At 47.0% G+C, this 26862-nt stretch overlaps 1 protein-coding gene across 5 annotated transcripts in view; it reads left to right on the top strand.

Moving 5' to 3' along the window:
• The window catches only part of SLC23A2 (solute carrier family 23 member 2), a 135110-nt gene extending 109473 nt beyond the window's left edge, over positions 1–25637 (top strand). For all 5 annotated transcript variants that reach the window (XM_030310031.1, XM_030310027.1, XM_030310030.1 and 2 more), the window contains 8 exons: positions 3410–3530; positions 4030–4186; positions 8754–8901; positions 10050–10155; positions 15433–15562; positions 16209–16346; positions 18988–19083; positions 20850–25637. In XM_030310031.1, the coding sequence (XP_030165891.1) occupies positions 3410–3530; positions 4030–4186; positions 8754–8901; positions 10050–10155; positions 15433–15562; positions 16209–16346; positions 18988–19083; positions 20850–21082 (1129 nt within the window). In that variant the 3' untranslated portion in view covers positions 21083–25637. The remainder of the gene's footprint in view (positions 1–3409; positions 3531–4029; positions 4187–8753; positions 8902–10049; positions 10156–15432; positions 15563–16208; positions 16347–18987; positions 19084–20849) is intronic.
• Positions 25638–26862: the final 1225 nt, after the last annotated feature.

Here is a 26862-nt window from a genome sequence, read left to right as displayed (position 1 = left end):
GCTGTTGCAAACAATACTGAAATTCATACTCTTATGTAGTGTAAGGAATGAATATTAAAATAATTGATAGTTTTTTAAATTGATGAAATTGGTAGGGACTTAAACGTATAAGACCTTGTGGGGCACCTGGGTGGCTCGGTTGAGCGTCTGACTGTTCAGCTCAGGTCATGATCTCACAGTTTGTGGCTTTGAGCCCTGCATCTGGCTCTGTGCTGACCGCTTGCTCAGAGCCTGGAGCCTGCTTCAGATTCTGTGTCTCCTTCTCTCTCTGCCCCTTCCCCGCTCACACTGTGTCTCACTCTAAAATAAAAACATGCTGTGTTTCTCTAAAATAAATAAATATTTTAAAAAAATTTTTAAATAAAAAGTATAAGATCTTGTATTTCAGTGAGTAGCAAATAGGCATTTTTGGTCTCTGGGTGGGATTATAAACTCTGCTAACTTTTATGTATTTGGCAGTTTGCATCAGAAGCTTTTTAGGGGCTCTTGTGTGGCTCAGGCAGTTAAGCGTTTGACTCTTGATTGCAGCTGGGGTCATGATTTCACAGTTCGTGAGTTCAAGCCCCGCATCAGGTTCCACGCCACTCTCCCCTGCTTGCTCGCTCGCTCGCTCGCTCACTCTCTCTCTTGCGCGCGCACACACTGTCTCTGTGTCTCTCAAATAAACTTTATTATTTTTTTTTAAAGAAACTTTTTAATAAGATATTTACTATTTGACAGCTCCGTTTTAGTCCTAGGAACTTGCCCTAAGGAGATGTGCAGACAGGTGCCAGGGAGGGGTGATCTATCACGGTTGTTTCTGTTGCTCCCAGCATCATACCGTATGGAAATTGTTTACCAAGATGTGTGTCCATAAGATGGAATAATAAGTAGCCACTAAGGTGCTGTTGCCAATTTCCTTCCTGTTGAGGTCGTGGCATTTGTAGGGGCTACGAGTTAGTTGGAAAGTATGTTGTGAAGTATGATTCTAGTTCAGGTCAGATGGTGACCTATTTGCGCTCCAAGGGCAAGCAGTCTTGTGTCTCTCTCTAACCCCAGTGCCCTGGACCCAGTGATGCCCTGTAAATATCCAGGGAATGGAAGCTGTTTAGAATCTAGACCAAGGGGCGCCTGGGTGGCGCAGTCGGTTAAGCGTCCGACTTCAGCCAGGTCATGATCTTGCGGTCCGTGAGTTCGAGCCCCGCGTCAGGCTCTGGCCTGATGGCTCAGAGCCTGGAGCCTGTTTCCGATTCTGTGTCTCCCTCTCTCTCTGCCCCTCGCCCGTTCATGCTCTGTCTCTCTCTGTCCCAAAAATAAATAAACATTGAAAAAAAAAAAATTAGAATCTAGACCAGAATGTTACATAGTTGTTACCTGGGGTGGGATGAACAGTGATCTTCAGGCTTTTGCCTTTTTGCTTATCTGCCTTTTATAACTTTCCTTGCATAATGTTTGTAAGGTAAAAAGAAAGGTCAGCAAGCCAGTGGGTGGATAGAACCCTGGCCTGAAGACCTGCGGCTCATCTTTTCCCCTTCTCTGCTTCGCCAAGATACGTGAGCTTGGGCACGTCTCCCACCTCTGAGCCTCTGCTGCTGCCTTACTGCTGTGGGTGGGACTGCCTGCCCTGTCTGCCCCACAGGCGTATTTGAGGATAAACGTAAATTAGAAGGGTGTGGGTTTTACAGAGTCAACAAAAAGTGGAGTGTTCATCTGCTTGGTCCACTTACTTCCATGTGCCCTGCCAGATTTGGCCTGAGATGGGCGTCCTTCCTGGAATTCGCCAGGGGTCCTCCGTCCCCTCGTGAGAATGCTTTAAAAAGTGAACACTGCGTGCAGGTGATAACAGCCAAGCGGGGTATTGCCTGAAATAATGATGATAATAGACTTGGGGCTTTTTGGAATCTCATAGTGTTCACTTCGAAATAAGTCAGCATTCTTTTGAATGTGAAAAATTTTATGTTGATCTAAGTTTAGAGTAAGCCAGTTTCAGTACTCCTCATTACCATATCATTTTTTGTTGTTGTTAAACTTCACCATCCCCTCTCCCCCAGAGAATTGGAATAACTTGGGCACTGTGTATATTTCCAACCTTGGACTGGTACCGGCTCGGTGACTTTGTTTGGGCTGAGACCCCCATGTCCCTGGTGAGCAAGCACCTGGGTAAGTGGGAGAGGTAGGGGTGCGGCACAGGCCTGTTCTCCAGCTGGCTGCAGACCATGCGCCTCGTTAGGAACACGACCGTGAAGCTGCACTTGACCGGCTGTCAGCAGAGCTGATGATTCCATCTCCACAATTGGAGCTGTGCCCAGGAACAATTAAGCTGAGCTTTGACTGAGAACCCACTCTTGTGCCAACTCTCCCTCGGGTTATAAGTGAAAGAGTGCGTCCCTGTGGGTGACGAAACCCATTGTTGTACACTCCTTCATTGTGTCAGCAGTGGGAAGCCATCCCACACCTGCCACGTTTTGTAGCAGACGGATGAGGACGTGTTGGGTCCTGCTGCAGGGGAGTCAGCTGATGGTGCTGCCTCCTGTGGTCCTCACTGCAGCTCGGTCAGGAGTGTGGGGTTTAAGGTAGAGAGACTTCTGAGCACACCCCGGCATCTCTGCCCTAATGGCAAAGTATTGCGACAAAGCAGTTCAGAGCCCAGGCTGTAGAGCTAGATCTCCTGCCCCGCCTCCTCCCACCCTGCAAACTCTGGCTGCATGATCTTGGACTGCTAGCTCTGTCTGGGAAGTGGACTGTCCTCGAAGCCACCGCTGCAGAAGGCTGAGATGATGGGCAGGATGACCTTCACGTAACGCCTGACATAGACCTCTTGGGAGCATTGTTATTAATATTGAAATCTGTATGTAGCCTTCTTAAATACTGGAGTTTTTGCTTTTTAAAAGCAGTTTATGCTCTTGACACGTGAATCAAAAAATGCAGAAAAGTAGAAAAAAGGTCTCAAAACATATTGCCACCTGTGGTCAGTCCCTGTGAGCATCTTGGACCCTGTCCTCCTTACCTGTGTGCACGCCTGCGTGTGTGTATGTGCATGTGCAGCACTTGCTTGTTTTTTCAGTTCTTAGTTGTGATTTTAGTGTACGTTGTGTTGCAGATGGTATCTTTTTTTCCCTTACGCGGTGTGAGCATTTGGCAGGAGTGTGCGCATTCTTTGGGTTTTCTTGTTCTCCAAGGAAAAGTTAGCCCAAGTATTTATCTGGCAATTTTATTTAGTATCAAGAAATGCTAAGAACTAATATTTTTTCAAAAATCGCATTTCCAAAAGCTATGATTTCCCAAAGAACAGTTAAGAGGACTAGCAGCTTTGTAGAGAAATCAACTCAACACACATGGTTAGTTTTGCCCTTGCAGCTCTGAGTATTATTTTAAAACACAGACATACAGCCTTTAACCTAATTTATTTTCTCTCTCTCTCTCTCGTCAGGACCATTTTCCTAGTATTACTGTTTTCACAGTATGCCAGGAACGTGAAGTTTCCTCTCCCAATTTACAAATCCAAGAAAGGATGGACTGCATACAAGTTACAGCTTTTCAAAATGTTCCCTGTGAGTAGTCGCTTCCTTTTTTTCCCTTGACAATATTGCCTTTGTTTACGTGAAAGGAAGTTTTAAGCTGGTCTTTCTGGGGGAACTATGGGTGGCGACATCAGGGTACTAAGGACCACCAAATCGGCATGGACTTGAGTTTAACAGCAGTAGAAGGTTCTGAATCTGCAGTCCTTTCAGGCACGTGCAGGAGGACACGGTTCTTGAGACGGAGGGCGATCTGTGTTCCCGTGGCTTCTTCAAGCACATTGTCCATTACTCTTATTTTCTAGCCAGACTTGGGGTTAAAATAACTCTTTCCTACATAAAAGTGCTCTCTCTGAATGAGATTCCACTCAAGTAATAGGCTTCCAGCAGATCTGTGACGTGTTTTTTCTGCCAAGTATGGACGATGGTGGAAGCTATGGGGTCTGATACTCAGCCTCTAGGAAGGTGTGTGTTTTGCCAGCATCCACCACCTCTGTTGGCCTCATGGAGCTTTTCCCTTGGACCACTTTAGATCATCCTGGCCATCCTCGTGTCCTGGCTGCTGTGCTTCATCTTCACAGTGACAGATGTCTTCCCTCCTGACAGCACAAAGTATGGCTTCTACGCTCGAACGGATGCCAGGCAGGGCGTGCTTCTGGTAGCCCCGTGGTTTAAGGTCCCGTACCCGTGTAAGTATTCTGGTGCCAGGGGGAGAGCAGGTCAGGAGCTCACGAGGGTCCCACTTAGAGGAGCTGGGAGATGGCAGAAGGCTCTGCAGCTTGAAAAGCCTTCTTTGTTCTAGGAGGTCCCACGAAGGGCTTACTGGTAGGAGGCTTTGACAGTGAAAGGTGGGAGGCACTGTCCCCAGAGGCTGTAGTTAGCACACAGAGACTAACCAGCTCCCTTCTCAGATTATCTAGTCCTTTTGGTTCCACTGGGATGTAATCCTGGACAAGGGGTCTCTTGCCGGGTTTGAAGAAGGCAAGTATCAAGCTGCATAGTAACTAAGCCGCCAAAACTGAGCAGAAGGGGCCTGAAGATTAGCAAGCCGACTGCTCGAGCATGATGGGATTTGTGTAATCTTTTAATGGGTAGCTATAATCTTTGTTTTTTATTTGGTCACAGCTGTCAGAAGTAAACTGATATTCACCAGTGGGTGGAAGATGGGTCTTAAGTTATAATTTAAGTGTTGGGTAACTCTTGGCAAGGTGGTGTGGCGGGGGGGGGTACAGTCCCAAGCTGAGGTGTCCCTTGGATGCACACATAATACTTTCTAGGCCCCAGTCCCCAAAATGACTTGTGTGAGTCCAGTGGTTATTAACGCTTGGTTGTTCCATGGTAAAGACTCTGTTCCTGGCATTTGGACATTTTAATTAGAACCCAAACCTGACCTAGGTGGGGTTGTGCTGATTTATTCCCCGGTTTAACAGTCACATCTTCACATCTTATGATGATATGGAGAAAAAGCAGGAAAAGCCGAGAATATTAAGGTTGGGTGAAAGAAAACCGTTCCAAGCATGTTAAATGGAAGTGATTTTGGTAGTTGTTCCTTGTACGGTTGACAAAATTTATACTTGACAAAATTTACTCTTTCTAAAATTACCATCTGGGGGCGCCTGAGTGGCCCAGCAGCTGACTCTTGATTTCAGCTCAGGTCATGATCTCATAGTTTTTGAGTTCAGAGACCTGAGTTGGGCTCTGTGCTGACAGTGTGGAGCCTGCGTGAGACCCTCCCTCCCTCTACTCCTCTCCGGCTTGCTCTCTTTCTCAAAAATAAAAAACATTTAAAATAAAATAACTTCCTCACCAGATCATATGTATTTCTGTATACCTGCCCCCCCCCCCAAAAAAAAGAATAAATGCGTGGTTTGTAAACATATAATTTGAGATAAAATGAGATGAAATCGGTAAGGCAGCCAGGAGGGGGCCTGGCGTGTGCAGGGAGGAGAAGGAGGCACGGAGGGTGAGGGGGGTCAGGAGGAAGCGCCACAGCACACGCTGGCCCGGGCGTCTCTGCTGTTCAGGCCGTTCGCTGGATGAGCACGGTTTAGGAGGGCCGGGCGGGCCGTTGGGGAGCAGCAGCTGCGCATGTGCTGAGAGTCCGAAGCGCTTTCCCCGGGGTCTCCCAGGGCCCCTGTGTGAGGAGGGCGGTGGGGCCCCTGGTGCGGTGACGCGGCAGGGCCTCTTGGCGGCAGCGCTTCGGGGCCGAGCGGCTCTGCTGCCGCAGCTCCCCGGGTAAAAAGCCACCCCCAGAGAGCCGCACTCTGACAGTTTGGCTTAACCTGGAGGCAGGTTTTCAGGTATCTAGAGCGGTGGTCCTGAGACTCTAGTTTGATGATAACAGTTACCTGAATTGGTTGGTAAAATGCGATTTGGGGCCCAAAATGTCAACAGTGCTGCGGTGGAGAAACTCTGCTGTAAAGTAACCACATGGGTGTTGTTAGGTGTTGTAGTTGAAAGGAGACATGAGATGACAGTTAAGACTGAAAGCTGGAAAACAGCAACATGTATACACAGACCTGCTTCCCGCGCAGGCACACACATGGTTGACTCTTGAACAACAGGTGGGGGTGTGGGGAGGTTGGGGCACCCCACCCCCACAGTCGGAAAATCACATACAACTTTTTTCCCCAAAACTTAACTACTAAGAGCCTACTGTGACGGGAAGCCTTACTAATAACATAAACAGTTAACACATATTTTGTATGTTACATGTTTTTATATATTCTTACAAAAAAGTAAGCTAGAGAAAAGAAAATGTTATTAAAGTCATAAGAGGAAATACATTTACATTACTGCATTTTTGGGGGAAAAAACAAATAAGTGGACTAGTGCATTTATTTTTATTTTTTTATGTTTGTTTATTTTTGAGAGAGAGAGCATGAGCAGGAGCGGACAGAGAGAGAGAGAGAGACAGAGAATCCAAAGCAGGCTCCGAGGTGTCAGCACAGAGCCTGACACGGGGCTTTAACTCACCAACGGTGACATCATGACCTGAGCCAGTCAGATACTTAACCAACTGAGCCACCCAGGTGCCCTGGACTAGTGCATTTACACACACACACACACACACACACACACACACACACACACACGTATTTATATATATATTTATATGGAAAAAGGGTCAAAAATTTAGAAGATTGCAGATTTAAAATGTTGAAGTAGATGGAATAAAGATTTTAAAAATCGAAGGACTGCAGGCAAAAGGGGAAAAAGTAAGAAAATAGTAATAAGACTAAGAAAATAAAAGGCAATTTCTGAAGAAATAGTAAATGGCAAAATAAGGATCCCTTCCCCCCAAATCAGGACACTAAAAACCACAATGCTGTGTCAGTAACATGGTAACTATAAGATTATTTAGAAAATACAAAATGTTGCTGGATAGAGACATCTGCTCCAAACCTACCTGGAGATGCGTGTTGACCAAGCATGCCCCTGTCTGCTCCCAGGCGGGAGCAGTTCCGCCCTTATACACTCCAGACATACTCTGCACACCTTACTTCACCTGTCTCCTTTATCCTCCCAAACCTGTGGTCACTCCTGTTACAAAACCCAGGCCCTGCGGTGTTGCTCGTCCAGCCTCTCCCAGGCCCACCTTCCCCATGCTGCACTCCATTCTGCAGAGCACCAGCCCATTCCTGCACACCCTCCCCAGAGCCTCTGGACAAGAGCCCAGCATCTTCCTAACCTGTCCTTGTGACCGGTGTGGGTCACCTGTGTTTGAAGTCTGTTTTACAGTTTTAGGTCTTGCAGTGTCCAGACCCCCCAACTACTGTTGGTCTTGAACAAGACCATTTAACACATCTTTCTTTGTTACTGTGCTTTCCTACTTAGTGACTGCACTATAATGGTTCAGAGAAAGAAAGCACATTATCAAAGTCTCTTCTTTTTAAAAGTAAAAGTTTCTCGGGGCGCCTGGGTGGCGCAGTCGGTTAAGCGTCCGACTTCAGCCAGGTCACGATCTCGCGGTCCGGGAGTTCGAGCCCCGCGTCAGGCTCTGGGCTGATGGCTCGGAGCCTGGAGCCTGTTTCCGATTCTGTGTTCTGTGTCTCCCTCTCTCTCTGCCCCTCCCCTGTTCATGCTCTGTCTCTCTCTGTCCCAAAAATAAATAAACGTTGAAAAAAAAAATTTTTTTTTTAAAATAAAAAAAAAAAAAGTAAAAGTTTCTCATGATATTTTTATTAAATAAGACCCATGGTTTGTTTTCTTTCTTTCTTTCTTCCTTTCCCTTCCCTTTCCCTTTCCCTTTCCCTTTCCCTTCCCTTTCCCTTTCCCTTTCCCTTTCCCTTTCCCTTTCCCTTTCCCTTTCCCTTTCCCTTTCCCTTTCCCTTTCCCTTTCCCTTTCCCTTCCCTTTCCCTTTCCCTTTCCCTTTCCCTTTCCCTTTCCCTTTCCCTTTCCCTTTCCCTTTCCCTTTCCCTTTCCCTTTCCCTTTCCCTTTCCCTTTCCCTTTCCCTTTCCCTTTCCCTTTCCCTTTCCCTTTCCCTTTCCCTTTCCTTTCTTCTGCTGTCAGCCCAGAGCCAGACATGGGGCTCATACTCACAAAACCATGAGATCTTGACCTGAGCTGAAATCAAGAGACATTTAATCAACTGAGCCACCAGGCGCCCCAAGATCCATGCCTTTCAGTACCCAAGTAACATTAAAAAAAAAAAACTAATGTAGAATTAACTAAATCCAGATACTCAAAATAAAGTCACCTGGGGACTTAATCTTTGCTTTCTTAAAGGAAACTATTTAATTTTCTATAACACGGTTTACTTTAAAAAGTGCTGATCTTACATTGGAGGGCTGACTGCATCTTGTGCCATGCTTTACTGCTGGGATTTAAATTTAACTGGTGACCTTTCACTGCTTTTTCATTTAATGTCACCTCCTGGGCAAGATCACCTACTTGCTTTGCACAGTAGGGTTAAAAATCCTCTTCATACAAATTTCCTATCCTGTCGGGAATTCCTATCCAACAGGCTGTGTAATTTAGTAGACAGAGAGTGTGGCTTTGAAGCAGGAAGGGAAGCACTTCCCTCTTCTTTCTTGTAGCCAAACGCTTTACTTTTAATAAAGATGCAGAGCAGACCAATCCTGGTTATGGTCCTCTTCATCCAACTCAGGAACTGTCTCCAGGCATGTAGTGCATTGATGAATAACATTTAAAAATAAACACATCTTTTTCCATGAGCCTCAAAACCTGAGCGTGTCGTGTAGAGTCCTCTGATGTCCTGATCACTTTTGCCTGCTCCGTTTTCCTTCTGCAGTTCAGTGGGGACTGCCCACCGTCTCCGCGGCTGGTGTCATCGGCATGCTCAGCGCCGTCGTTGCCAGTATTATCGAGTCTATTGGGGACTATTACGCCTGTGCAAGGCTGTCCTGTGCCCCGCCACCTCCCATCCATGCGATAAATAGGTACGTTCCTGAGAAACTTGAGTTCTTCCTTGGGCCCCGTGCCTCCTTACTTGGCTCTTTGGTTAATCATGGAGAAGACTTTCCAAGACTTTCAGCGTGGAAGCAGCTGAGCATCAGGGCTCTTTGTTGGTTGTTTGTCTTTGGACAAGTCCCTGCCCCCATTTTGCTCTCCTTTTCCTCATCTGTAGCATGGAGCGCAGTCCCCACCCTTCCTTCCTCAGTGATGGTCACGTAAGATGCTCTTTCTGAGACCGTGCCAGACCCTAAACTCACTAGAACAGAGGCGAGACACTGCCATTGTTCTTTGCTTGATTTGGGGTCAGGGTTGTATGTCCTTTTTGATTTCTTGTTTTCCTTACTGTTCTTAAGGGTAAATACTGTGTCATCTGTTCACAATTACAATTCCTAGAGAGACGAGAAGAGCAGGAATAGGTGAAATCTGCAGTACCTAGAGACTTATGGGCAGGGGGGTTTATCCTCTCAGCATACCTGGTCTTCACGATCTGGAAGCTAGGAGCGAATTAGACCCTGAGGGGTTGCAGAAAAGAGCACAGAAGACCCCCTTGCCCAACTAGCTGTTGCCCTTCCGGAAGGGATTATGTGTGATGAGATCCATTGGGCTGGTGTCAGCATGTTTTGCTTTGGTTCTGTTAGCATTCATAGTCTTGGTTCTTATAGCTTTCTCCCACGGGTGTTGCATATGATTGAGCTACTTATATATTGATTCTTTAAAAAGTTCCAGTGTGACAAAATTACAGAGCATTTCCTTCCTGATGAAACTATGTATTAATAGTAAAGGAATCAAATCAGTGGACAGCCCATACTTGTCTCAGATCCCAACAAATGGCTCTGTTTTCTGGCTAAAAGCCTTTCATTTGGAATGATTTTTAAACACCTGTGTCTAATGTGTGGCTCACAGAAGTGCTTCTCACAGTTGAGTGAGCATGGGGGGTCCTGTGAAAATGCAGGTTCTACTTGAGCAGGTCTGGGAGGCGGGCCTGAGACTCTGCCCTTCTGACCCTTCGCAGGAGTGCGGAGGCTCCCCACCTGTGCACACCGCCTTTGGATTATAGCTACTTGGAGAGTATTCCAGAGTGTTTCCCGCATTGAATGAATGTTTCTCTTTCCCCCATTCCTTTACGTTTTAGGGGGATTTTCGTAGAGGGTCTCTCCTGTGTTCTCGATGGCATATTTGGTACTGGGAATGGCTCTACTTCGTCCAGTCCCAACATTGGAGTTTTGGGAATTACTAAGGTACAGATATTTTTCTAATTAAATGGTTGGGCCTTTGGTGTTGATCCATTTCATCATTTGGTCTAACCACTGTGAATTCCAAAAGGAAGGCTTCTGATTCTGAGCTCATCTTCCCACCCTGCTCCCCAATCTTTTTCTCATTGATAGGTTTCTGAAATGCTGATGGAGGTCTCCCTCCCTTGGCTGCCCCGGTAGCCAGGCACTCAGTGTTACCATTCCCTCGTGCATTCTACAAATACTAAGTCCCAACCCTGTGCCAGGCTATTGTTCTAGACACTTGGAATGCGTCAGTGAATGAAAAAAAAAATCCCGTTGTCAGAGTTTACATTCTAGAGAGGGGAAGATCAACAATAAACAGTAAGCATAGTTAGTATGAGAAAAACCTGGGGCAGGATGGGGGGTATCGGCAGTGAAGGGGAGTAAGTCAGGCTCAGCCTCACCTGAGATGACCCTGAGCAAGCACCTGAACAGGGCAGTGGAGGGAGTGATGGAGATGGACGTTCAGGCCAGGGACGCGGCCAGGGTGAAGCCCTATCGTGAGAGCAGGCCCTCATGCTGCTGATCAGCAAGGAGGCCAGTGGGGCAGGAGCAGAGTACGGGGTGGTGAGAGCAGTTGACGCCCTCCAGGTAACAGGACGAAGTCACACAAGCCCCGTAAGCTGCCAGAGACAGGAGAAGGGGGTGCCCTGGGCTTGGCTCTGTCAGGGTATTTTTTAAGGCTCACTTGCCCTGTTACGAAGAGAGTGGACTTTGGGGTCAGGGGAGGAGGTGGAAATAGGAGACAGCACTAGTTCTAAATGTGAGATGATGCCAGTCCTTAGAGGAAAAAAATCAGCCTTACAGTAAAGAATTAATGTGATTTTCAAACCACAGCACCAGAGTCCTTCTCTTTCAGATGAAATCTGATGCGGAGTTAGTGGATTTGACAAGCTACAGCAAGTCTCCAGGCTGAGCAGGGCCTGGGACCGGAGTCCGACTCACCCCTCCGAATAGGCACGTGACCAGGGGCTGCCCTACCCCACAATCCGGCTTCTGTAAGGAGCCTGCTCCTAGGCCTTCCAAATTTATTGCTAAGTTCTGCATCCCAGCTGCCCTGGGCCAGAGTGCGTCGTCTGCCAGGCTGGAACGGGCCTGCGCCCTGGCTGCTGTACTCTGGGCAGCTAGAGACAGTTAGGACCTGCTCACCGTCTGGGATGGCCTGTGTGAGCCACAGGTCCCCCTCACCTGAGCCCTCTATCCTGAGAATTTAGGGGTGAGCTGCAGCCTTCTAGAGCTATCTGACCTCTGTAAAATTAGAAACCCATCCCCCGCCCCCTGGAGGATTCTATAACCAGATGAAAAGAAACCAGACACTAAGTTTGGTTAATCTTGACTACAAATCCAGGTGAGCGGGAGCACACAGTGCACACCTGACCTGTTCATTTTCCTGTAAGTGGGCGGGACTATCACAGAGCTCGGGCTCAGGGCTGCACACAGCCCTGCCTGCTACTCCTCACAGGCTGTGCTGGGTCCTGTCACTGCCCATGGTAGAAGCAGGTGCCGACCACACAGAGCTAAGGGCCCTTTAACCAGTTTGCTACCGTGGCCCAGTAGACCTGTAACTAATCTGAAATATCATAGTAGTAAAATTGTTACAGATGGAGGGACTCCTAGGGCAAAGCGGTTTAACAAGCCAGCTCCCTTTCTGCACCCCTTTAGAACGAGCCTCACAAAACTTAACCCGGGTCACTGTAGGGAGTAGGTGGTGGTGCTCATTGAGGCTCCCTTCTGAAATGCGACTGAGGTGGTTTGGGGAGTAATTTCTTTATTACAGTTTGAATGGTGCCAGCTTATTCTGAAAAGGCAACCTGCCAGCACTTTTTAATGAGCTAATTGATCTTTCTGAATCCCGTTGGATTAGTATCCCCGGGGAAAGGCGGCATCCGTTCAGGGGCCTGGAATTGGTTTTCATTGCTGACTTCACTAGAGGGATAATTGAGCTGTCTGCACAGCTGCATTGGGGTGGGAAATGGGACTTGGAGCAGATATTTCTTTTTGGCCCCAGCCATACAGCTGATGGAAGGTCCCTGTTCCAGAAGAAAGGCACGAGCTGGAGGCTGTGTTCTCATCCAGCTGAAGGACTTGGGACAAGTCCCTTTTCTGAGAACTCTCAGCTCTGAAATCCTACAATTCTAGATCAAGATCTGTGCTGTCCAGTTTAATAGTAGCTCCATGTGGCTCTTTTAAGTTAGTTGAAATAAGAAATTCAGTTCCTCAGTTGCACTAGCCACATTTCAGGGGCTCAGCTATCACGTGTGTCTAGTGGCTGTCAGTGGGCAGCACCGATACAGGACATTTCCATCCTTGTGGAAAGTTCTAAGGGACAGCAGTGGTGTGGGCCATTGTGTGAGACTACTGTGGCCTACAGAAAGAGGGTGAACTCTGGTTCTTCCAAAGGATCTGTCTCCCATTTCCTGGCAGCTCTGACATTTGTTATCCTTTATCCAGTTATGATGGTCCCTGTACATGGCAGTTCTAACCTATTTGATTAGGAGTTGAGGATGCCAGCTACCCTGTTGTGTTCAGAAGCCCTCGGGTTGGATTCCACGTACTTCTCTGCTCAGTGTGTTCCAGTGTCTGTCCCACAAAGAGAGATGGCGTATCGGGGTGGGGAGGTGACTGTTTTGGATTCCAGCCCTGGTCCCATCACTTTCTCTCAGTGTGACCGTGGACAGGTTATATCACCTCCTTGAGTCTCCATGCCCTTGTCTACGAAGCCAGGCGTTGCAATTAATAAATTGATGTAATGCACTTAGCGCAGTCTGGCACAGTGTAGATGCACAGTAAGCACCAGCTAGCGTCCTTGATATTTAGCCCTAAGTTTGTTTCTAGGGACAGAATAAATACCACCTCTCCTGACAGTGCAGTCTCTTTGGAGGTGTCCAGAGGAAGGTCATTTCTCCTGTGCTGCATTCCACACTGTCGAAGACTGGAAAGCCAGAAATGCAGTGTCAATATTTTGATGGCCCTAGAGGCACAGAGTTCAAGAAAGAAGTCAGAACTGAGGCAGGGAAGAGATTCCAGGGAGCCAGCAGCAGGGAAGGAGAGGCAAAAGGCTCCATGTACACCGCACCAGGAGGACAGGGATTAGGGCTGTGTTTCTGGTGTTTCAACCAGAAGTGTGTAATAGGCATCAGTTAATAGTCATTGAACAGAAGAATGGGTTAGCTGCTGCCCGTTTGTTTGTTTGCTTGTTTTTGAGTATCTAAGGCAGATCAGCCTTCCATGTACGGTCTTCATATAGGATTTATTGTTTCAAGCAAGGCCGGCCTTGCCCTCCCCCTTGCACATCTGATCCCCTCTGCACAGGTGGCTCCCTGTACCTGGATGCTCTTCCTCCAGGGAACTCTTACTCATCCCTCCCCAGCTCTTCAGAGCTCTTCCTCCCTGCCGGGTGCCCACACAGCATAACCATTGCAGCCGTACAATTATTTGATCGTAAGTTTGTGGCTTGCTCGTCTTTGTATCCCCCCCCCCCCCCAGTCTAACAAGTGCTGGTCACATAGTAGATTCCTAAAAACGTTTGCTGAAAAACAGCAGGCTCCCCTATCATGTAATGCAGCCAAACAGAAGTCATTTTTGCTCGATTCTCCAGTTGGCGTACCCTTTTTCACTGCCTCCCTGCCCTGATGACATGTGGGGGGAGCGGTAGATTCTGACGGCAGAGCCTGGGCTCCAGGGTCCGCTGTGCCTGCTTATAGCCGGACAGCCAGCCATCCCTTCCTTGGCTCAGTAAGATTCTACTCTGATTCTTAACCACCTGACTTTTGGGCCCTGTTGGAAGCTCCAGAGCAGCACCACCCAGCAGAGCATTGTGCGGTGTGGGACGTTCTATGCACACCTGTGCCATTCTGTGTGGGATCTGCCAGCCGTACGCTCCCGTTGAGCACTTGAAATAGTGGCTGGTGCACCTGAGGGACTAAATCTGAAATTCCATTTCATTTTAGTTTAGCAGCCATCTCCTCACTGTAAGTCATCCTTCTGGAACCTCTTTTATCAGTTTATATCCTCAAGGTATTTTCCTGGGAAAGGCAGCACACAGTGCAGGATTCTGGAGCCTGGTGCTGGCTCCACATCCCACTTCTGCCCAGGCAGAAGTTTCTAGAAGGCAGAGATCAGGTTGAACAGAGAGGAGACCATGTGGGAAATATTATAATGGTTCTGCAAAGACCCAGTGTGGGGGGGCAGACCTTTGGCATCAAGGAAGGCTTTTAAGAGGAGGTGGCATTTGGTAGTGTTTTGAAGGATGTGTCTAGAACCGGCCAGAAGGGGGATGTGGGAAAGAGTGTCCAGGTAGACAGGCCTGGGGATGCCTGAGAAGGGGGTTTTATTTCCCAAGCACCAGAAGATTAAAGGGGGGAGGCGCTGACCTTGTGAATCACTGTGTGAGAAAGGTCATTCTGCACAGCGGACAGGACAGATAGGTAGAGGAAAGGCTGAGGCCACAAGCCCAAGTGGGAGGCTGTCCTGTAGCCTCATGCTGGTCAGGCACTGTTCAAACTGTTTTACACCTTGTCTCATTTAACCCTTAAAACAAAAGCTCATGGTGTGTCATTCTAAAACGAGGATCCTGCCACCCAAAGAAGCCAAGTGGCTTGCCCTGGTTCCCCGGTTGGAGTGGAGTGGGGTACAGACCAGGCGAGGGGCTGAGAATCCACACTCCTTGGCCTCTAGGCCGTGTCACCTCTCACGGGGAAGGAGAGGAGGAGGGGAGGAGGTTCCAGAAATATTTGGGACTCTTGTCTGATTCAAGGTGTGGGGAAGATGGAGACAAATGAATTGCTTTTGGGTGGGGTAACTTGATAAAGGGTAATTCCAAGAACCTGGAAGAGAAAAGCAGGAATAAGCCTAGTTTTTGCATTTGACGTTAGAAGGTCACCCTGGCCCTTGACTGTAATGGTATTTGAAAGCCCAGACCTGAGAGCAGGAGCAGGTCTACCCTGAAGTGACATCACCCAGGGAACAGGGAGCAAAGGCTGAGCCCTGGTGCCACCTTCTTCCAGGGGAGGGGAGGGGAGGGAAGGAGGAAGAGGAAGAGGGGAGTTGGTGGTAATCTCTTTACTCTGGGTGTCTTTAGAGGGAGGAATTGTGTCCTGAGAGCCATCCTCCTTGTAAAATGAGACATCTCTCTTAACCGAAAGTTTTGTAGTTTGGGGCTTCTGTCACATTTGCCCCCGAGGGGCCTGCGTGGAAATTTGTGCAGAACTGGCGGTGAATGCCTTCTGGTGTGTTCCTCAGGTCGGCAGTCGGCGGGTGATTCAGTACGGTGCGGCCCTCATGCTGGCTCTTGGCATGATCGGGAAGTTCAGCGCCCTCTTCGCCTCCCTCCCGGATCCGGTGCTTGGCGCCCTCTTCTGTACTCTCTTCGGTAAAATCCCATTTCCTTGAGAGCCTGTCTCCTCTCCTCCCTTTCACATTTGCTCAGGAATCCCTTTAGTAAGATGGGAGGTAATAATTAATACGTTTCCATTTAAAAGTACACAGGGAATACTCCTTCAAAACATAAAAACATCAGTCTCTGAGTTGAATTTATGTTAAAGGTAGAACCAAGTGTAGAATACTTTTGCTAGGAAAAATAAGATGACCTTAATCTTTAATTGGTGTATCTAATTGCTTTAACTCAGATATCTTCTCTGAATGGCATTTACAACTGACATGAACTCTGTGCCATTCGGTTGTGATCAGGGCCCAGATCTTCGGGTGGGTTTTCCAGTTTAATCAGGATGTCTGCATAGAGGTTTTAAAGGGCAGCCAATGTCCTTAGTTTTCTGCTTGGTCTAAAGAAAGTGAATGTGATGTTTGTGTCCCTGTGTAAGCCCAGATGGTGCTTAGGCCAGGAGTCATTTGGTTCAGAGACCCAGGTGGTCACATTCCGACCCTGTCCTGTCACTGTTCTGTCTCCCAACTTGTTTCTGGCGGGACAGAGGAGGGGCAGGGTGGGGAGTCTGTGTCCCCTCCATCGCCCATCTGTACTGAGCTTAGTGCTGCCCGCCAGCTGATGTTTTTCTCTCCAGGAATGATCACAGCTGTTGGGCTCTCCAACCTGCAGTTCATCGACTTAAATTCTTCCCGGAACCTCTTTGTCCTGGGATTTTCAATCTTCTTTGGGCTCGTCCTTCCAAGTTACCTCAGGCAGAACCCTCTCGTCACAGGTAAGGAAAACTGGCCACAGCCACCAGCTCAGAGAAGACTTTGGAACTTCAGGAATTGTCTCCGTGAACATTGGTCCATGTGTCTATCTCATTTGAGTCTTGTTTTGCCACAGCTTATCTGGAAGCCGTTCGCGCTTCCGGCATGAGCTGGCACGTGCACCTGACTCGTGTGCACGTTAAGGGCTCTTTATTTACAGGGACCCTGTCTTTTGGGAGAATGCCTGTGTGTAAAACCTTTTGATTTTTCAGACTAATGCTTTCTGAAAACGTAGAATTCAAAACCCAGCTTCATAGACTTTCAAGTACATGTCTTTCTCCTGAGATTGTAACTACTTTGAATTCAAGATTAACCCTTTTAACACCTTTTTAATACCCTGATGTCATGAAGAATGAACAAAGGGGAATCATCTTAAGTAGCAATGGCTGCTGACATTTTATGCGGAATTGGGGACCATTTTATATATACATTATATATATATATACATATATATATATGTAAAATTAACTATTTTAGGTTTTGGTTTTTTTTTTTTTTTTTTTTTTTTTTTTGAGACAGAGAGAGGCAGAGCATGAATGGGGGAGGGTCAGAGAGAGAGGGAGACACAGAGTCCAAAACAGGCTCCAGGCTCTGAGCGGTCAGCACAGAGCCCGACGCGGGGCTCGAACTCACGGACCGCGAAATCATGACCTGAGCTGAAGTCGGATGCTTAACCGACTGAGCCACCCAGGTGCCCCAACTATTTTAAGTTTTTTTTTAATGTTTTTTTTTTTTTTTTTTAATTTATTTTTGAGACAGAGCCTGAGCAGGGGAGGGGCAGAGAGAGAGAGGGAGACACAGAATCCTAAGTAGCCTCCAGGCTCTGAGCTGTCAGCACAGAGTCCAATGTGCGGCTCGAACTCATGAGCTGTGAGATCATGACCTAAGTCGAAGTCGGACACTCAGCCAACCGAGCCACCCAGGCACCCTTAAAATGAACTATTTTAAAGTGAACAGTTCAGTGCTGTTTTAGTACATTTACAATGTTGTATAACCACCACCTCTATTTAGTTTCCAAAACTGTCTCCTCACCCCAAAATAAAATTCCGTATCCATTAAGCAGTTACTTCCTCTTATCCCCCTTCTCCCAGCCCCTGGCAACCACCAATTTGCTTTCTGTTTCTGTGGATTTACCTGTTCTGGATATTTCACATAAATGAAATCATATGTGATCTCTGGCTTCTTTCACCTAGCATGTTTTTGAGATTTGTATATAACTATTTTATTCTGTTTCATGGCTAATAGTATTCCATTGTGTGTGTGTGTGCGGCGTGCACGCACACACACACACACCAATCTGTTTATCCATTTGTCCAACAGTGGACATTTGGGTTGTTGCTACCCTTTGACAGTTGTGAATAGTGCTGTTGTGAACATTGGCATACAAGTACAGTCAGTCCTCACCCATGGTAGTTCTGCTCTGTAAGGTCACTGTGAACGCAGGATTAGCAAATGCTGAACCGTCCCTTCTAGGGGAGCAACAGCCAAGAGCAGTGTAACTCACCCAACACATGCGTTTTCTCCCTGAGGCTCAGCATGGCTTTCTTGCCCTTAGGAACAGTAGACCGCGCTTCTGCACGACACTTGGGGGCCATTTTAAACAACTAAATCACCGACCAAAAACACAAAAATGGGGAAGAGGAGGTATTAAACAGACCGCCACACGCACACTTGAGAAGAACAGAGGTGAAACAAGAAGGCGGAGCGTTACCTTGATTGACCTCAGCCAGGAACATGCATGTTGTTGGCAACTTAAAGTTTCTGCTGCTTTGTGAATGATTGCAAAGGCCAGGAGGATTCATTTTGGGTTTGCAGATAAGTTTTTAGTGTTTAGGTAAATTCAGGTACAGAATCTGCTAATCAGGATCAGCTGGATTTGAGTACCTGCTCTCTGTTTCTTTGAGGTAGAATTGCCTTGTCATAGGGAAGTTCTAGATTTTTCACTCTGGGAGGAACTGCCAAACTGATTCCCACCACCTGAGCTCAGGGGTTTCTGTTTCTCCACACTCTTGCCAACGCTTGTTATTTTCTGTTGAGGATTTTTATACTTTAAATCTAGGAAGTGTGTGAGCTTCTGATAACGAGGAGATTCTTGCTGCTTTTCACATTTTAATATATCACATTTATAGGAGTTCACTTATATAAATTCAGTTGCTCCTAATTAAAAGGAGCTAAAGCACACATCAGTGATCCAGGATTCTGAAACCCTTTATCTGGTTGTGAACACCGCAAATATTCTTGTTGTCTTATTCTGTTTGTAGTTTTTTCAGCCTTGCAACGGCTATCTTTTATATTAATTTTTTTTCTCAATCTGCAAACACCACGCCCCAGTGGCTTCCTAGTTCATTATCGGGTAAGCTTCATTCTTAGATTTATCTTCTACGGTCCATTGTTGGGAATTCTCCTCATGGAGATAACCTTTTGATTATTATGGAAATTGCTTATAATAGTTGAAAATGTTACTAGCAAAAAATTTATCTGCTCATATACAACAGAAATTTTCACCTTCATGCATCACATTGGCTGGTGATTAGTCCCCACCCCAGTGCTCCTTCTAGCTGTCCTGGCTGTGGCAGTGACCCTCTCACTGTGTTCTGTCTCCAGGCATAACGGGGATCGATCAGGTGTTGAACGTTCTTCTCACAACTGCTATGTTTGTAGGAGGCTGCGTGGCTTTTATTTTGGATAACACCATCCCAGGTATGTGGTATACACCAAACGTGCTTATTGCGTATGTGAATTACTTGTTTTGTGAAGTAAATACGGAAGCAGGAAGAGTGAATCAGTTCAGAGCCCTCACTGGTTCAAACTGTCTTTTCTAAAGCGGTTAAGATGATGCCTCCAGCCTCCTTTTATGAATCAGTTTTTTGCTGATAAACCTAGTGGGGTTTTTTTCCTTGCTGAGAGAAAGCAGGTAAGCTTCTTGCCCATGGTGCAGGGTGGTGGGATGTCTGGGGCACTGTCCAAGCCACCAGCCCTCCTTGCACAGCCTCGCTCAGTGCCCACGGTGGCTTTTGTCATCTTGTTCACACACTCTTCTGAGCTGGCTGTTAACAGTCTGTAGTGTGTCTCCTCCTCCTTTCTGAGGCAGGCTCCCAGCTACCTAGGACCAAAAGACAGTATGGTAGGCACAGGATCTTTCCAGGACCAGTGACTGAGAGGTGGATGGAGGCAGCTGTCTCCCCCACACCCGTAGCCCTTGTTTCTCAGCTGGGTGCATTCTGTGCCAATCTGGGTGATGCTATGTGGGCCCTGCCTCACAGCCTTCCCAGCTTCCTAGAGGAGGCTGCTGGTACTATTGGAAAGTGCCACCACGGACACACTGATTGATGTACCTTCCATCAAGGAAGGGTGAGGCTTATTCTTGAACTTGAAGGTTTTGTTGAGATTTCTCCCCTAAAAACAGCACACCTCCAAAAAGCCTCAATCAAGAGGTTGCTGCACATGAGGCGAAAGGAATCACATGCATGAATAGGTGGAAGGTGTTAGATTGATAGGGGTCAGTCACTAACTCTCTCAACTAATTGAGCGAGAGGCACAGGAGTCTGACAGGTGGAAATTAAAGTTCACTTTGTTACAGCAACATGGACAGGAGGGCCTTGCTTAGATATAAGAAAACAACGGTGTTCCTCATCCTGCACCATATACTTAAGCTCCTCATCTGGGTTTGGGCAGAGATAGTATGTTGTTAGGTATCCCATGTAGCCAAGGGCAGGTGCCATTGTGCTCTGCACCAGAAAGATTTACAGAAAAAGTCAAGGGCTCAGGAGCTTCTGAGCCCTATGGGCCCAGATCTTTCTCCCTGACTCATTTGTCAGGCTACAACGTGGAAGTTCATCCTCACATGTTCATCCATGACAAGTGGGGAGTACGTGGCAAAAGTGCCTCTCCCTCCCTCCCCATCCCCCACCCCACACAGATGGAGCAAAGCAGGATAAAGCTTGGCATGTGTGTGGATGGGGGGTGGTTTGCCCTGACCAGTTTATGAAGACATTATATGTGATATAATAAAGACCGGGTCCTATTCTGCAAGATCATATTTTGCATTTTAGAAGTTCTTGTGTTGGTTTTTGAGAACAGATTTGGGGAAAGAGATGGTGAGATGGAAGACCAGACAACCAGTTAGGAGATTGTTAAAATGACCCAAGAAAGCAATAACGTGGTGTGGGACTGACCTCAACAATGGGAATCGAGAATATGGGCCATGTGGGAGGGCAGTGAGGAGGCAAAGACATCGGGATGTTTGTGGAGCAAAAGGAACAAGGATGGGCTAGTGGTTCTTAGGTTTCTGGTTTAGGTACCTGGATGGCTGAGTGCCATCAACTGCTCCTTAAGGGATCTTTGCTGTCGTCCTGGCAGGTTCCATGTGTGGGACAGCATGTCGGAGAATCTCAACTCTTGGTGGAACTGTCAAACTAAACATTCCATTGTATTGTTTTGTGTGTGTGTGTGTGGGTGTTCCACAGGTACTCCGGAGGAAAGAGGAATCCGGAAGTGGAAGAAGGGCGTGGGCAAAGGGAGCAAGTCGCTCGATGGCATGGAATCCTACGATCTGCCGTTCGGCATGAACATTATTAAAAAATACAGATGCTTCAGCTACTTACCCATCAGCCCAACCTTTGCGGGCTACACGTGGAAAGGCCTCAGGAAGAATGCCACCAGCCGGAGTTCAGACGAGGACTCGCAGGCCACGGTATAGCTGTAGCTCACCCTGTGGCCCGGCCGCAGTGAGGCATGAATCTGTAGTTCCTTGCTGAGTAACAAGCAGTAACCTGTATGTTTGTATATCTGCATTTACATTCTGCACCCAGAGCTAAGACGATTACAAATAGCTTTTTTTGTTGTGGGTGGTGATCGTGTCTAATATTGTGTCTCACCTGTCTCCTTATTTAAGCCCTACCCCTTGCCTTTGAGAGCGTCCATTGAACTTGAAGTTCCTGTCCTCCTGTGGGAGTGGGTGTTTAAATCCACAGCGGTTCCTTGGTTTCGGTCTCCTTCTACCACCCTGGGCTAGCTTTCCTACAAGCTGCCTCCGGGGTGCAGGGGCTTTCTGTTCCAGAAGCACCTGGACCCGCTTCTATTTTATTTGACCTCAGCCTGCACCCGCATAGACCCCCTCTGCTCAAGGGGCACCAGTATCCTCTCACTGTCACATCTGACTGGTCAAATGTGATTCTGTGTCCCCTGATGCTCCTGTAGCAGGAAACTATTGACCTGATTGAAAACAGTCAACATGGTTACCTTATACCCATATCTGTGTGTGGGTAAGGTCTGTACAGGTGTTAATTAGAATTGAAATCTGTTTGGGGGATTGGAGGGGAAAGGAAAGGACCTTGAAGTCAATATCTGATTCTCAACTGCTCTTTCTTGGTGCCACCCTGGCCCGGGATGGGCCAGCACATTTCATACTGGCCTCTTTTTCACTATAATTGAGACACTCTATCTGACATTTTATCACTCCAGGCTGGTGTGATGGGTATAGAGTGCCACACAGGGGCACTAAGCAGATGTTTATGGGAGTCTTGACTCTGCCGTCATGTGGATGTCAGTTCTTGTTGCGCGTATCTATAAATTACAAGATTTTATTCCTATTTAATGTTATTGACTATAACAGGTTTTTGAAATCAGTGTTTTTCCATGTGACCCTCTTTCCTTGCATCCCTATTACTTGTCCCCCACCCCTCACTTCCCATTAAGAAAAGAACCAGCATTTATAAAGCTGTGGATACCATCAGGGAAGCTTGTCGTCAAGGCTTTTGAAGGCCAGTAACCATTATTGTGGTTGTGTTTTGTATTGCTTGATACCATGAAAGTGTAAATACTGTAATGCCTAATCTATTTATCAAAACTGACTACTGGACCAGAGCCCAGAAACCGTGGGTTAAGTTACACGTGAATTTGTTTTGTGAAGAAGGGAAGCTGAGGCAGGTAATCAACAGAGCCGCCATATTGAATGGTTGGACATCCTGGTAAATTCATCCCTGTAGTTCTGTTGCAAGTCATTTCTGGCAGTTAAGGCTTAAGGAGACTTTCTGTGAGTTACCATGTGGAATGTCCACTGGATTTTGATTTTGCAGGGGTGGGGGGAAATTAGACTGGCTAAATGCTGCCTTTCTTGTTTTAAGTTATTGCAGAAGATGGTAAGAAAAGCAGTAGGCAGGGCCCCTTCTGTTGATTTCTCATTAATAACACTAAATCTTTTCTGGAAAAGTTACTTCTGTGGAATTTGGTTTGAAAATTTTCAGCCAAAGGAAACCCTGAAACACAAGGTAGCAACCTCGCTGTGTGAGGTTGTGCTTCCTAGGTCGTTTGTTAACCTGGTTGAGCCTCAGACAGCCAATGGGTGTTCTTGTCTCTGACAGCAGGGCATGGTTCTCAGCAGCTCTGTGTCCACAGGGCCCGTCTCCTGCCCCCACAGCTGGCTCTCCTCCACCTCGTTCTGATGTCTTTGGCAGCATTGTTGTACCACTATAGCCTCCTCGATTCCTGGGAAGTTTGGGGCTTCAAGGCGTATTCTGGCAAGAATAGTTCAGAGCCACTGTACCGTTTTGCCAAGATCTTATTGCAGATTAAGTAAAAAAAAAAAACCAAAAAAATGAGATTCTAAATTACATTTAATTTTGTATGTTTTTTAAAAGTGTATCTGGTGCATAGTTAACTGTAGAAGCACACTGGTCAATGGTTTTCATCTCTTTAACTTGGTTAACTAACACTCAATGCCGACAGCCGTCCTGTACTGAGTTGCTCTCAGTTTCCTTCTGTTTGTGTTTTTGCTCAGCATCTCTAATTTCTCTGCTCTAAATAGTGGGGAAACTGTTAAACAGGCCAGAGATTTGCAGTATTCTAGTTCTCTAGGTGAGCAGAAGGACCAAATATCAAATAAAAGCATCTGAACCATTGGGTAATTTAACTTTCAGCGTAACCTGATGGGGCATCTTCCCTCCTAGTGAGTGACACTTAGGATATGTGCTTCAAACATCCAGAAACCCACTCCCTTCTAAAACCCCTCCTTGGGCCGGGTTTTATTGGGAGCTTCCAAATCTGCTGGTCTGGGGGATGTTTTCTGCAAGCATTTAAATGTGGAGGGAAGCCCTGTATCCATACCGAATGTTAGAGATGATGGATTTTGCTCTTTTTGTTTCGTTGGGGCCAACTTTAGATTCTCTAAGGCAGGGGGAAGGGGACAGGAGGTGGGGAGGAAAGAGGGCAGCCCAACTAAAGGTCCCATTGAGTCTGGTGCTTTCTGCACTCACTTTCACTTGAGTGAGTGGAGTCTCCTGATAATGAACAGATCCTGCATGTGCAGCACACACAACCATGATCGAAAGTGGTCCTCCTGCCGGCAAATACGCTACAGAATGAGTCTGTAATTAAAAGAGAAATGTATTCGTCTGCTCCTTAGGTTCAAGCACACACTGAAAGGGAGGTTTTGAGGGACGAAGGGGCCATGTGCATTTACATTATTGGCCTGCATTTCTGGGGCCGCATATCCACCACACTTTGGCCAATAGAACGTTTTTAAATGTTTTGGATGTAAGTGTTCTTGGACAGGGCATTCAGCCTCCAGTTTCCATAGTGACTACACCTACCCACCGTCTTTACATTGACCCTGGCCATCTCAGTGTAAGAAGTAGAAAGTATTTATTTAGAAGGACAGTAGATACTGTCCCATCGAGGTGGGTGGCAAGGGAGAGCCCACCACTGGTTTTAATAAAAACTATCTAACATGGTTCATAGAGTAATGGGGAATGGCTCCAGTCTTTGTCTCATTAGGGAATTAAACTTAGATTCTTTCATACAGACTCTTTCTTAAGAGGGTTTCAGATGTCGTAGTTTCTCGTGATTGATGGAGGTAAGAGAAGTGGCTTAACCAGGCCAGTTGGAATGAGGCATCGTGGGTCCTGGTGGTTTCCCGTTTTCATGGTAACAAATTCACACACCGGATTTGCTTTATACTGTAGAATACTGACTTTCATGATGACGACTTGGTTTATGCATGAATACTGCAGTATTTCCATATAGTAAAGTAACATTTCTACCCAGGATAATAGTCAGTTCTCCAGGGAGGGAATGATATAATTTTCATGACAATGTCATGTGATAATAGAATTTCTCCATTGATGAATCTCTAGTATGTGTGTATACTTTATTTAACCATGCGTATATTTTATCACCATGAGCTAAAGTAATTCTTTCATTCACGGCCCTGCTGAAGGATTGGTACTGGCAACTTAGACTTACGAGTTGGCAACTATGATCATCCAGAATACTGATGCCACGAGAGTGGCCAGGCCAGGTAGAAGGTGAATAAGGAGCTGTGGCAGAAGCCTCATTCCAGAACCTGCCTGGCAATGAGCGGCAGCGTTGCGTGGGCGCTGTGCTTGGGACGTGCACACGCAGCCACACCCCCCGGGCACCGTGGCTGTGCACTCACTGCACGCGGGCCTGAGGCTTCTGGGGGGTGCCCCTTCTCAGGGGAGCCCCCCTGGGCCTCAGAGAAGGGCCCCGGGTTTCCACATGCCATACGTGTTGTGCTCTGTCCCCTTATGATTTGGACACAGACAACAGGACGTTTCCCACCCGCCACTTCACCTGCAGTCACCTCCTGAGTAGCTTGAGAAGACCGCCCGTTGTCGCGGACATTCGGCTTCTCCCTGTGGATGCGGAAAGCACGTTAGCGCTGGGCACCCCTTTTCAGCAGCCTCACACACATTCCTGCCCTTCTAGGTTGTTCTTGACTGTGCCTGGTCATCCTCGGCAGAAGGAACACCCGGCGTCCTTAGACTCACTGCGCTCGTTTCCCGGCACTTAGGGCACCCTCACCAGTGTCGCCGTCTCACTGACAGTTCAAGTTAATACCCTTTTTTGTTCGTTGGTAACAACCTCTGTTTGACACATTAATAAATTTCTGACTGTTCTTAAAGCAGTGGGGATGCCTATATTTTCCTTGCGTTTTTGTGACTGACTTTGGCTATATACCTTTCTGGGGTTTTGTTTTTTATTTTTATTTTGCATACCGAGGGTATCTGGGGGTGGGGTTGTTTTTTGAGATGTGTAATTCTTTTATGGAGTTTTTAAAAAAGAACTTTCATATTGTTTTTCTAACATGGCTTCATTAAACGTTTAAGTATTTTAAAAATATGTAATATTTGGACCAGATGTTGTGAATAATAGTAGAGATAAAGCTATTTTATTCTGTATTTTTAAAACTGTTCCGTACAAATAAAAGCTCTCCTGGACGCAGTTCCTGTAAATGTGCCTCCTCCTTTGGCTGGTCTGTAGGAAATTTGTCGTTAATTAAAAGTCATCACCCAGGGGAGGGAAATCGACTCAATAAACTCGATTCAGCAAGTCTCAGATGTTACCGTTGTCGGGGACCTGGAAGACCACAGGAGGAAAGCAGGAGCCAAAGCATCATCTGTTCCCACGAGCAGAGAACCACAGCGGGCCGCTTGGGGGATGCCTGAGCGAACCTTCATTACAGGATGCACCCTGCTGCGCCGTGGGCAAAATCAGGAACCTCTTGTTAAGTCAGCGACATCTGGAGGCTGGATCGAGAGAGCCAGTCCGTCCACACGGTGGAATCAAAGGCTTCCAGAGCAGACTAAGCCCTACTGAGTGTTTAGGCAGGGGCCAGAAATGCTGAGGCGTGGGTGCCAAAGAGGCCCGGAGCCCAGCTTGAGAGCAGCTGGTGACAGCTCGTTCTGTCAGGGCTCCCGGTGGGGCTTGAAGATGTGTGCGGAGGTGTTCCAGTATATTGATGTAGAGCTGACTTGGAATTTTCCCGTTCCCGTCTCCATCCCTGGTCCATCTCTGGCAGTTTGGGCCATGAGTGGCCACCACGGCTGCTCCCATCCAGTGTGCAATCTGCTGCCTCCTGTTCCCAGCACCCTAACCTGAGCACTGCCACTGGGCAACCAGCCACAAGGTGAAATGTTCACCTTACATACATGCAAAACATGTGTATAAGGTATTAATAGAATACCCATGGTCCCACCCCCCCAGCGAAACGATGGCACATTACCAATACTCAAGACCCTCTACCCCATGGGCCTCTCTTCTGGGGCACCCCATGCACCAAGAGAACCACTGTCCAGATTTGGGGTTTATCCTCTCCTTGTTTTTCTCCACAATTTTGTCATATATATGCGTCCCTAAACAATTTACCGTTTAGTTTGTTTTACGTGGTTTTTAACATCATGTAAAAAGAATAGCAGTGTATATATTATATTTCACTCACTATTGTGAGATTCTTTCATGTTGGTACGTGTCTGTGATGTAGTTCATCCATCTTCACTGCTGGGTAGTAAAATTTAAGGTTAACAAACACAAAGATCATTCTGAAAGTTTCCAGAGACTGTAAGCCAGAAGCGGAGCCTAAAGAGCCAGGATCAATGCACATCAGATATTTCAGCAGCAACTTTGTGTATGGAGTTACATTTTTAAGGACCGAAGGAAAAGAACTTTGAACTTAGAATT

This window comes from Lynx canadensis, chromosome A3 (genome assembly GCF_007474595.2).
Source record: "Lynx canadensis isolate LIC74 chromosome A3, mLynCan4.pri.v2, whole genome shotgun sequence".
Lineage (NCBI taxonomy): Eukaryota > Metazoa > Chordata > Mammalia > Carnivora > Felidae > Lynx > Lynx canadensis.
The sequence above is the reverse complement of the archived record's forward strand: the minus strand, read 5'-3'. Positions and strand labels throughout refer to the sequence as shown.